Source organism: Doryrhamphus excisus, linkage group LG16, assembly GCF_037039965.1.
Source record: "Doryrhamphus excisus strain RoL-2023G ecotype Guam linkage group LG16, RoL_Dexc_Guam_v1.1, whole genome shotgun sequence".
Lineage (NCBI taxonomy): Eukaryota > Metazoa > Chordata > Actinopteri > Syngnathiformes > Syngnathidae > Doryrhamphus > Doryrhamphus excisus.
Window position 1 is genome coordinate 12,807,796 of NC_136372.1, and position 12,365 is coordinate 12,820,160.

General features: G+C 38.1%; 1 protein-coding gene across 1 annotated transcript; it reads left to right on the forward strand.

The window, feature by feature from the left end:
- The first annotated feature begins 8,437 nt into the window (after positions 1 to 8,437).
- hoxb13a (homeobox B13a) lies at positions 8,438 to 10,955 on the forward strand. Its single transcript, XM_058049411.2, has 2 exons — positions 8,438 to 9,056; positions 10,696 to 10,955. The coding sequence occupies exons 1-2, from the start codon at positions 8,438 to 8,440 to the stop codon at positions 10,953 to 10,955; spliced, it is 879 nt and encodes a 292-aa protein (XP_057905394.2).
- The last annotated feature ends 1,410 nt before the right edge of the window (positions 10,956 to 12,365 follow it).

Here is a 12,365-nt window from a genome sequence, read left to right on the forward strand (position 1 = left end):
TCAGTCATTGGCCAGAGCTTTATACGTCCTCGTATAACTTCCGTTATTATAGCCTATTGAATAAGATTTTGCGGAATTGTAGTATTTTATTGGATAAAAACAAACAAAGGCGGGTCTGAGTTTACTCCGACTAATATGATTGGACAGTCATACTAGGCGTATAGTTTAAAACCATCCCATGTCCTAGACAGCTATTGGATAAAATACAGGAAGTCCTGCCTACAACATAAATTGGCGAAGCCGTTACAAAATCCTTCAAAATAATTTCTAAAACCTCGTTTTGCTTTTGATAATAACAATTGTTCATATTGTTATGGGGCTACTTTATGGACAGAACATTTATTTTATGACTTTATGTCTTGTATATGTCAGAGTCGTACTGAAGTTTACCCACATTCTTCCACTAGATGGCAGAAGATAAATGAGGTAATCATTCAGACATGACAGCAAGTTAGCCTGCGATTGGCTGGCGACCCCGCCCCTCGCGCAAAGTCAGCTGGGATAGGCTCCAGCATACCCCCGCGACCCTCATGAGGACGAGCAGCTGTATGGTGTACAATACTTGGTGGTGTAGCAGGAGATCTTTCTCATGTCATATACTGTATGTGCATCCTTATACAGGTCTCGTGCACTGCTTTTCAAACGGGGATTGTGGCACCCGTACTTGAAGGAACTCGAGGAGGTACTTGAGATATGACCCTCTGGGGTCCTCATTGACTTTTTTGTCCTTTCAGGTAAATTTTGCTCCTAATTTTGGTTCAGCAGTCCATATGGAATGAGTTTTCCCAAGACGGCTTTTTTCATGAAAAATACTCAAATTCAAATCAACCTCTTGGACATCAAAGTGTCAATGAAAGAGACCCCCGAGGGTTAAACAATATTTACAGTACATACAGTGACTAGGGAAATAAGTATTTGTGCCCCTGCTGCAGTACATAATTTAGTTAATAAATAGAATAATTGAAAAACTCATCCAGCCGGAGTTGCTATTATTATTTGTCACACTAGAGGGCGACATTGCATCAAGTGACTTTAAGTCTTTACTGGACTCTTTGGATAGGTATTGTATGTACTGTACTTACTACACTATACTTTTTATTTATTATGATATATTTATTTGATAAATGCTATTTTATTTTCCGTCTTGGTTTATTTTTACAATGCATTCATTTATAATTTGATACTGTATTATTATGAATGAATGAATTATTTACAGTATGTTGCACCATCCTACCCCTGCAACACTGATGAGGATAAGCGCTATAAAAAAATGGATGGATGGATGCACCACTGCACCATAAAAATCCAATTTGATGGAACCTTGTGGAGACGCTCGGTCATTTCTTATCAGGGCAGGACACGTTGCCATGGTAACACATGCAGCACCGCTGACTGACCAATCAATGCATGAGGTAGAAAAAAAATATAGAACCGCTATGAACATCTTCTTTTTCTTGGATGAGTATAATACAGTATTTCATCATTATGATTTTGATATGTCGAGTGCATATCAAAACAGATCTGTAGGCCATAAATGACCTGCCATGTTTTGTTTTGGATGGGATGTTCACAGAGGATGGAATTAATCCAATCATCATAAAGACAATATGAACATCAGGCAGTAAACATGAAAAGGTGCAAGAGGAGCCGAGCAAAGAGAATGGCAGGAAGACGAGGCCTCAGTGGGAGAATGAAAGATATGAAATGGCACACAGCATCATAAAAACGCCATACTCATACTTCTTGCTAACAAGAAGCGTGGAAAACAAGGGAGAGGAATAACCCGGCATCTTCCTCATTATTTTCTCAAATAATGGCTTGGTTGTTTAGATATATATTTCAATGTTATGCAACTAAAATGACATTTGTCCTTATATTTTTTTTTTATTTTTATCATGAAATGATATTTGTAGAATGGCCACTTCTGCTTGACTCCTTCAGGTACCTGACTATTGCCTCCTCTCGACAGCAAGAGATGCTTTCCTTTGCCAAGTGTGTTTCACTTGTGGGGGTCTATAGATGCTTCCATGCAGCTCCTCCATGATCCTTTGCACGTGCGCACTCCGATCTTCAAGATGTGGAAATGAGATTGTCTGTCCAATCCTGTCGTCTTTTACCAGCTCATTCACTCTCCCGGAAGGCTGTACTTCTAAAACGTCAGGTGGCAGCCTTTATTGGGCCTGGCCTCGCATTCCTTCTCCGCCATAAAGAAGCCTGTGCATGGTGGCTGACAGAACACCGTCCGCCTTTACTGCTTATTAAAGCTGCTGTCTCAGCCGTCTGCTCGGCTTCTGCTCCCATGCCAAGGCTCTCACCACACAATCTTCATGCAAAGCACATCGTGCACAGACACTTCACCTGCAGCCTTTCAGCATCTTTATGCACTGCACCTCCAACCAAACATTACGAGCAGGCAACAACATGTCTAATCCAGCAGGAAGACCGACTGTAAGTATCAACATCCCTGGTGCTTCATCGCCCAATGACTTCATTTCTGCAATGCGTACTAGACATGCAGTATTCTCATTCAAAACCTCTCTCCAATCCACTAAATACATTTTAAACATTATTAGAGCTCTCTAGACATGAACTAACACCCCTATGGTCACCTTTACACTCCTATTACCCAATCCGATAGACATATTAGAAGAAAATAAGACATGGGCAAGTTGTTTACCATCTTTAAATACGGTTTTGAAAATATTAGAGACATCTAGACAGAAAAAAACACCCCTATAGTCACCTTTACACTCCCATTACCCAATCTGATAGACATATTAAAAGTAAATAAGACATTGACAAGTTGTGAACCACCTTTAAATACGATTTTGACAACATTAAAGCCATCTAGGCGGAAAACAACACCCCTATGGTTACCTTTACACTCATATTATCCAATATTATAGACATATTAGGAGAAAATAAGACACTGTGAAGTTGTTTACGACATTCTAAATATGTTTTTTGACATTGTTAGAGCTATCTAGACAGAAAATAACACCCCATAGTCACCCTTACGCAACTATTACCCAATAGTTAGTAGACATAGTAAAAGAAAATAAGACATTGAGAAGTTGTTTACGACATTCTAAATATGTTTTTTGACATTGTTAGAGCTATCTAGACAGAAAATAACACCCCATAGTCACCCTTACGCAACTATTACCCAATAGTTAGTAGACATAGTAAAAGAAAATAAGACATTGAAGACATTGAATACTTGTTTACTACCTCATAAATATCATTTTTAACATTATTAGAGTCTTTTACACATGGAATAACACCCCTATAGACACCTTTAATCTCCCATTACCCAATCTGATAGACATATTAAAAGTAAATAAGACATTGACAAGTTGTGAACCACCTTTAAATATGATTTTGACCACATTAAAGCCATCTAGGCAGAAAACAACACCCCTATGGTTACCTTTACACTCATATTATCCAATATTATAGACATATTAGGAGAAAATAAGACATTGAGAAGTTGTTTACGACATTCTAAATATGTTTTTTGTCATTGTTAGAGCTATCTAGACAGAAAATAACACCCCCACAGTCACCCTTACGAAAATAGTTATTAGACATAGTAAAAGAAAATAAGACATTGAAGACATAGAATACTTGTTTACCACCTCATAAATATAATTTTTAACATTATTAGAGTCTTTTACACATGGAATAACACCCCTATAGTCAACTTTACGCTCCTATTTCCCAATATAGTAGCCATTATAAGACATAAATAAGATAACATAGACTCACACATGGTGTGCTACTTCCTTGCAGCTTTAAATGGCTTTACACTAGTATTAGCCACTTTAGGAAACGGAATAAGAATAAGTAAGCCATGTAAGTTGTCCATCAAGCTCCTGCATGTGCAGTGTCACAGTGAATGTGCTCCCTAGGGAACCTTAGTGAGGGGTTTCATCAAACACCCACACAGAGTGGCAAATGTAGAATTTTTGTTTCCTTTGTATATAAGTATATATGTATATTTCAACTGTATGCTACTAAAATGGCATTGTAACAAAGCACAAACAAAAGAACATCGTAGCAAATTATGGAATTCTACCACGTCGTGGGAGTAAAAAGTGCATATCTTATCTGAAAAAGCGGACAAAGGTGCTCCACGGGTGGTCAACAGGAATGATGATGGACACACGACATCACGGCATCATGACAACAATCTGGCAAAGCAGTATTGATTACTGATTGCTAGCAGCTGTGCCGGGGCGGGTTCTTCTGCAGAGCTGAAAGAAGACAGCAGGGGGCAGCAGACCAAGCAAACCACAACCAGTTCTACATTCCTATACTCTTGATTGGCTTTTTTCCATAATTAGTCCAATTCATATGATCCCAATATGTACATATGTATCTATCATAAACCATCATACCTTATTATTTTCATACATGTCATAGAAATACAGCGTTGTTGCATCTTTTTGATTTCCCATTAGCATAAATATGAAATTCTTCCATTGTGTGATTTCAATAAATGATGTAAGGATTTGAAGGAAGTGTCCACACTGCAGTGAGAATAAATGTGATGATGTATGTATGTATGTATGTCATGCGGTGGAACATGTGTGGAGCATATGCTAATATTCAACACCTGTTTCTCATTTACTGTTTTTCCAAAAAGGATGCATGTTGCCCCCCCACATGGTGTAAATATTAGTAATTCGCTGGTGGAACGTGCAACATGCGCCAACCCTCTGAGGTTCATAGCAGCAATGACTCGCCTCATTAAAAATGATGACTTAGGTCCTGCACTGTCAGGGACCAAATTATGACATGAAAAATGAAACCACATAAAAACTCATTAAAAACATGACAACGTGGCTATGCTTTTTTTTGTCGTTTTTAGCCACACACAATCACAATGACGCTAACTTACACCATCTTTATATTAACATTCCTATAAACAAACTTATGTTATTATTTGGTAAAAACAAACAAAGCCTGATCCAATACAAATATCAACATAGTTTTTTTTTTACCAATGTGGTACTGCTAACTGATGAGCAAGTGTACCTGTTTAGTCCTAATATAACTACTAGTACATGACAGGAGAAGCATAGTATAAGGAGAGGAGTCCCCTGCTGTGGCCTAGCAAGGTGTACTGTATTCGGACACATGCTCCGAGCAGTCACTGTGACGCCATGGAGGTTTATGGCAGACCTTTTGCCGTTTTTAGCTGACATTTCAGGGGGGTTTTGTGCTCCATGTTCTTATTCTCCTTATCGCCAAACATTTGGTACAACAAGTACGCCAAAAGTCTTCAGCGGAAAGTGTACAAAGTCTCCTAAGTGTCCTAAGTCTACAAAGAAGTGCCAGCCTGTGTAGGAAACTATAATACTTTTCTTCTCTTGTCTTTTGTGGTATTACTTGTACGGTACATGTCATGTCATTTATACTGTGAGGATGAATTATCATATTTCATAAATGAAGATGTATGGATGAGTTGGACAGGAGTTCAGTCTGTGAATGATGGGCTGATGGACTAGCCAAGCCTAAAGTATTACCACACACATGTTGTACATGTTGTACATTCAGTCTATACTTTAAAAAAGTAACCACTAGAAGCAATCTAAGTAAAGTTCACCTTACCAAGTAGAAATGTTTACAATGTGTTTACCAAATATGTATAATAGAAGTGCTGTTAATCATTCATCTTATATTCTTTATATTGGCCGTGCCTTGCCCGTCACTCAGACACCGTGGCGTCTTCCTGCTGCCTGCGTACACACACACACACACACACGTATGAACACATACACACCTATATTCACAAAGCTTGGAGGTGTCCTTGAAGTGGTTCCGTGTGTGTGTGTAGACCTCCTCCTTCTTGTCAAACTTGACCTTCACCCTCTGAGGCCCGTCTGAGCGCCCGGCAGACCACCGCTGTGCACCCAGACCACCGCCGTCTTTCTGTAACCTCTACACATCGTACACTATACTATACTATACTGTACTATACTGTACTATAATATACTATACACAATATAGAACACTATATTTGGTGTACACAACTTACATTATACTACTGTAAATGGCGTACAACCCTTTTCCATCATCAACTTCCTTTATGTACGCCATATGTGTACTACTCTACTTCATCCATTCATTTAGTATACTTGGTTCCTCCCTGAGTGTACTTGACAGGAGCCGTACGGTAAAGGAAGATGAACGGTTGTGTTTCACATGAATGAGCAGAAGATGATGAAATGATGAAGGGTGATCACCTTGAAGGGATGAAGCTGAGAAATATCATTCATATTCTTATGAAAAAGCCTTCAGAAGATATAGGACTAGTCTGCACCTCCATCAGCCTTTTCATCATAAATCATATTCAATATCAACAGTATATTTCATACAGTAATTCAATATTTTTACAACTATTTTCCGCCTACACGTTCTCAATGCAATAATAATAATAATAATAATCATCATAATCATCATAATCATCATCACCATAATCATCATCATTCTTATTATAATCATCATAATAATACGCGCTAAAATTCCGTCCTTTGGACAGATCAACATATTCACAAGAAGACAAAGAGCACGTGCGCACCATCTAAAGGTATTTATTACATCATCCTCAGTCATGTCTTTTTTGGTGAAAATCATAAAACATTCCTGCATTTAATCTTTCATCTTTTTCATTTTTCATCTTTCACTATACCCCCAGGAGCAACCATGTAAAAACTACCATAGTACACTCTACCAGGAAGTACACAGGAAGTACTGCACGACATCAAGGATAAATGAAGTATACAAAAGGCATGAAGCGTATACCTGAAGCAAAAATGTGCCAGGCATGCTGCACGTGATGAAGTAAATATGAAGTAAAAAAAAAGGTATAAGTCGTACTGCACGTGATAAGATATAAATTAAGTATAAAAAGGTATACGTGTACATATCTGATGAAGTATAAATGAAGTATAAAAAAGTATAAGGTGTACTCCACGTGATGCATTATAAATGAAGTATCAAAAGGTATTAGGCGTACTGCAGGTGATGAAGTATACATTAATTAAAAAGCATGTGATGAAGTATATCAATTAATTAAAAGGGTATAAGGCGTACTGCAGGCTAGGAAGTGAAGTATAAAAGGGAATAAGGCGTACTGCACGTGATAAAGTATAAATGAAGTATAAAAAAGGTATAAGGGGTATTGCAGGTGATGAAGTATAAATGAAGTATAAAAAGGTATAAGGGGTATTGCAGGTAATGAAGTATAAAAAGGTATAAGACGTACTGCAGGCGATGAAGTATAAATAATTTTTAAAAAGTATAAGGCGTACTGCAGGCCACGAAGTGAGGTAAACTAAGGTATAAGGCGTACTGCACGTGATGAAGTAGAAATGAAGTAAACAGGTATGAGGCTTACTGCAGTATAAATGAAGTTAAAAAGGTATAAAGCGTACTGCAAGTGATGTGTAAATGAAGTAAAAAAAAAGGGTACAGGGCGTACTGCAAGTGATGAAGTATAAATGAAGTAAAAAAGGTACAGGGCGTACTGCTGTTGATGAAGTATAAATTAAGTATAAAAAGGTATAACGTACTTTTCGAGATGATGTATAAATGAAGTAAAAAAAGGTATACGGCGTACTGCTGGTGATGAAGTATAAATGTAGTAAAAAAGGTACAAGGCGTACTGCTGTTGATGAAGTATAAATTAAGTATAAAAAGGTATAATGTACTTTTCGAGATGATGTATAAATGAAGTAAAAAAGGTATACGGCGTACTGCTGGTGATGAAGTATAAATGTAGTATAAAAAGGTATAAGGCGTACTGCATGTGATGCAGTATAAATGAAGTATAAAAAGCTATTAGGCGTACCAGGTGATGACGAATAAATGAAATTTAAAAAAGGTATAAGGCGTACTGCACGACATGAAGTATAAATGAAGTAAAAAAAGTTATAAAGTGTCCTGCAGGTGATGAAATATTAATGAAGTAAAAAAGGTACCAGGCATACAGAATGCAGTATAATGCATATACAGATGCAATATAAAAAGGTATAAGGTCCACGTGATAACTGCACGTGATGCAGTATGAAGGGGAAACAACGGAAAAAGTGTCTAAAAATGGAAGAGAATAAATAAAAATGAAAAATAATGAAAATAAAAATGGATGATTGAGTTGTCCGTGCGAGTGCTGCAGACTGTCCAAGAGGACGGATGGCTGACATGTGATGACGGTCACGTGTTTTTGATTGATGGACAAGACTGGTCTACTGCCTTTCTACCGTCACGTGACGCCGGTCTCGCCCAATGGGCGCGCGTCCGTGTCCATCTTCTGCTTCGCGTGAAGAGAAGTTGAACTTGAAGATGCTGAAGGTCTTTCCTTCGGGGACGTGCACGGCAGGAGAGAGCGTGCGTGTGAGGCGGTAGGGATGCGGCTGCGCGGCTAGGAAGGATGTTCTTCTACGACAACAGGCTGGAAGATCTCAACAAGAACATGGAGGGTCTGATGAGCAGCGGGAACTTTGCGGCGGCAAACCAGTGCCGCAACATGATGGCGCATTCGGCCGCGCTGGGCGCGCACCCGGCGGGCCTGGTGCATTCCTCCGCCGGGTACTCGGCGGTGGAGGTGTCGGGGTCGGGCCCCGGCGACCCCCTCGCCTCGGCGGGGAAAACGTGCGCGGTGGCGGCCCACCAAAGCACGTCGGGCGCCGCCGCCGCGCTGCCGTACGGATACTTCGGTAACGGCTACTACCCCTGCAGAATGGGCCGCGCGTTGAAGTCGTGCACGCAGGCCGCGCAGTACATGGACACCCCCGTGGGCTCGGACGACTACCAGAACCACTGCAGGCCCAAGGAGTTCGCCTTCTACCACGCCGCTCCCTACCAGCCCGTGGCCAGCTACCTGGACGTTTCGGTGGTCCAGACGTTGGGGGCCGGCGAGCCGCGCCATGACGGCCTCCTCCCGGTGGACACCTACCAGCCCTGGACGCTCACCAACGGCTGGGGGGGTCAGATGTATTGCTCCAAGGACCAGGGGCAGACCGGACACTTCTGGAAGTCTGCTTTGGCGGGTAATTCCACGCTTACCCTCAAATACCAGAGTGCTATTATCAAACACCATCTTATTATTATTATCATTATCAAATGCCATATCTTTACAAATACCACAGTATTATTATCAATTACTATGTTATTTTCAAATACCATATCTTTACAAATACCATACATTATTCAACTACCATATTCATATGAAATACCTTATTATTATGAAATACCATATTATTATGACAAAATATCCTACTATTAGCAAATACTATATTATTAGCAAATACCATATTGATAGGAAATACCTCATTATTATGAAATACCATATTATTATTACAAAATACCATATTATTAGCAAATACTATATTGATAGGAAATACCTCATTATTATGAAATACCATATTATTATTACAAAATACCATATTATTAGCAAATACTATATTGATAGGGAATACCTCATTATTATGAAATACCATATTATTATTACAAAATACCATATTATTAGCAAATACTATATTGATAGGAAATACCTCATTATTATGAAATACCATATATTATTACAAAATATTATTAGCAAATACCAGATTCATATGAAACACCTTATTATGAAATTCCATATTATTATGATTATGAAATACCTTTCTTATTATGAAATAATATATTATTATGAAATGCCATATTATTATTATTATTTTATTGAGATACCATATTGACATATCAAATAGCATATTCATATGAAATTGAATATTTTCTATCTGCCAAACACACATGCATCATCACACAATAATCATTTCATCTATCATCTATCATATATCATATGTGATATAATATTTGGAAGCAGTGAAATTGCATACTGTATTTTCTGATGTGATATGATACCTTGTAAGCAGATATATTTTACATATATGATATTTTTAGCAGTTATATTATGCATTTAGAATTGGTTATTTATTTGTAAACAAATATAATTATAATATATATACAGAGTATATACTGTATATATAGGAAGCATTTGTATAAATATTACATTTGCAATCAATGATATTTAAGATTTGTATTTTATTTGGGAAGCAACCGTATTGGCTAATGGTATTTTACTTGATGTATATGTTTATGTACACATATGCATGGAGCCAAGGTAGTTAGGTAAGTTCCTTCCAAATGTTGATGGTGTGATATTTCCACATATTTATTCCAATAATAACAATAATCATCAGGGTGGGCTCCAGTATGTACACTACATGTACATATTGATTTGGTAATTGTATTTTTTAGCTATTATATCTGCACTCTCAATCATTGCAATGATGACAACCGATATACTGTACTGTATATGCGGTATATACAGTATGATGCTATATTTTATGCAGTACTGTATCCTATACACATGTTGCATTGGTTATATATTCATTAAGTTGAATGAAATGAAATTATTTTAAAAAAATCATAAATTCCTGATGTTCAACAAAGAACCTGACTGTATTGATTTATGCTATAGTATACTTTGACAATATGGAATATCATCTATACACTATATCAAATACATCATCATCAATACGCTATACACTATACACTGAACTTGATGGTTTGTCCGCATATCACAACAAAGCTTAGCAAGCTACAAGCCAAATCAGTTGACGTGTGTTTGTGTGTGTTGGTTGCCAGACGTAGTGGCCCAGCAGCATCAGCATCAGCAGGAGGGTTGTCCTTTCCGCCGAGGCAGGAAGAAGCGTATCCCGTACAGCAAGGTGCAGCTGAAGGAGTTGGAGAAAGAATACGCCGCCAACAAATTCATCAGCAAGGACAAGAGGAGGAAGATCTCCGCTGCCACCAACCTCTCCGAGCGGCAGATCACCATCTGGTTTCAGAACAGGAGGGTCAAGGAGAAGAAGTTTGTGGCAAAAATCAAGAACACTGCACCCTAGCATCCTAGCATCCTAGCATCCTATCCTGCATACTAGGATACCACCACCATCATCACCATCATCATCATGAGGCTCAATGGACATCCTGAAGGTCCTGAATGACTTTTACACCAAAAACAACACATCTCACCTCACATCAATCATATATTTTACTCTGGAGTACGTCATATATACCACTACAGCAAATATACCATATACTATTATAGCAAATATATGGAGTATCATATACTGTATAATGTCACATGAAATATAATATGACATATAACATGAAATCTAGTTACATGTATTGTGAAATGTAGTATGACATGAAATATGAAACATAATATGACATGCAATATGAAATATGGTATTAATGATGAGGTTAATGGATGGTGAAAATCTTCTTCTCTAACTCTTCTATAGAAGAGTTAGCGAAAACGATATTTCATGTCCGTATCACATCATACACATCACACTCATAAGAATATCTCCAGTATCAGATCATTTCATTTTTTTAAAAACAATCCAATAGGCTGAGATGAGCCGTATACTATGCGGGTCAGCAAATCAAGCGCCCCCCCCCCCCCCCCCCCCCACCTGTGATGTTAACAGCCAGTCCTGACCTCCCCTGAGCCCAAAACATTGAGTGTCAGAGGAGGACGTGTCGCATGCCAGCAGTACCTATATAATGCTCCACCATGACGGAGCCTCACCAGCACCACGGCCTTGGAAAAGCTTAGCCAGAGACGTCTGTGGCGTCACAGCGGCTGCTTGGAGCGTGTGACCGAGTACAGTGCATCTTGCTGGGCCATGATAAGAAAGGCTTATTGATATCAAATAAAAGGGGGATTGATATCATATAAAATAGTGACTGATGATATCATATAAAAGGATGATTGATATCATATACAAGGCTTATTGATATCAAATAAAAGGATGACTGATATCATATACAAGGGTAATTGATATCATATACAAGTCTTATTGATATCGAATAAAAGTATGATTGATATCATATACAAGGGTAATTGATATCATATACAAGGCTTATTAATATCAAATAAAAGGATGATTGATATCATATAAAGGGTTATTGATATCACATGAAAGGGTGATGATATCATATACAAGGGTGATGGATATCATATACAAGGTTGATTGATATAAAAAATGATTGCTATCATATACGCAAGGGTGATTTATACCATCTAAAAGTGTAATTGATATCATATGCAAGGGTGATTGATTCCATATAAAACTGTTATTGATATCATATGCAAGGGTGATTGATATCATATGCAATGGTGATTGATATCATATACAAGGTTGATTGATATCATATGCAAGGGTGATTTAAATCATATTGATATCATATGAAAAGGTGATTGTTATCATATGCAAGGGTGATTGATATCAGATGCAAGGGTGATT

Excerpts from the sequence above, each read along its gene's own strand:
- hoxb13a (XM_058049411.2), top strand. The coding sequence starts at position 8,438 with ATGTTCTTCTACGACAACAGGCTGGAAGATCTCAACAAGAACATGGAG. Across the intron at positions 9,057-10,695 it reads CTGGAAGTCTGCTTTGGCGG|ACGTAGTGGCCCAGCAGCAT; the intron begins GTAATTCCACGC and ends GTTGGTTGCCAG.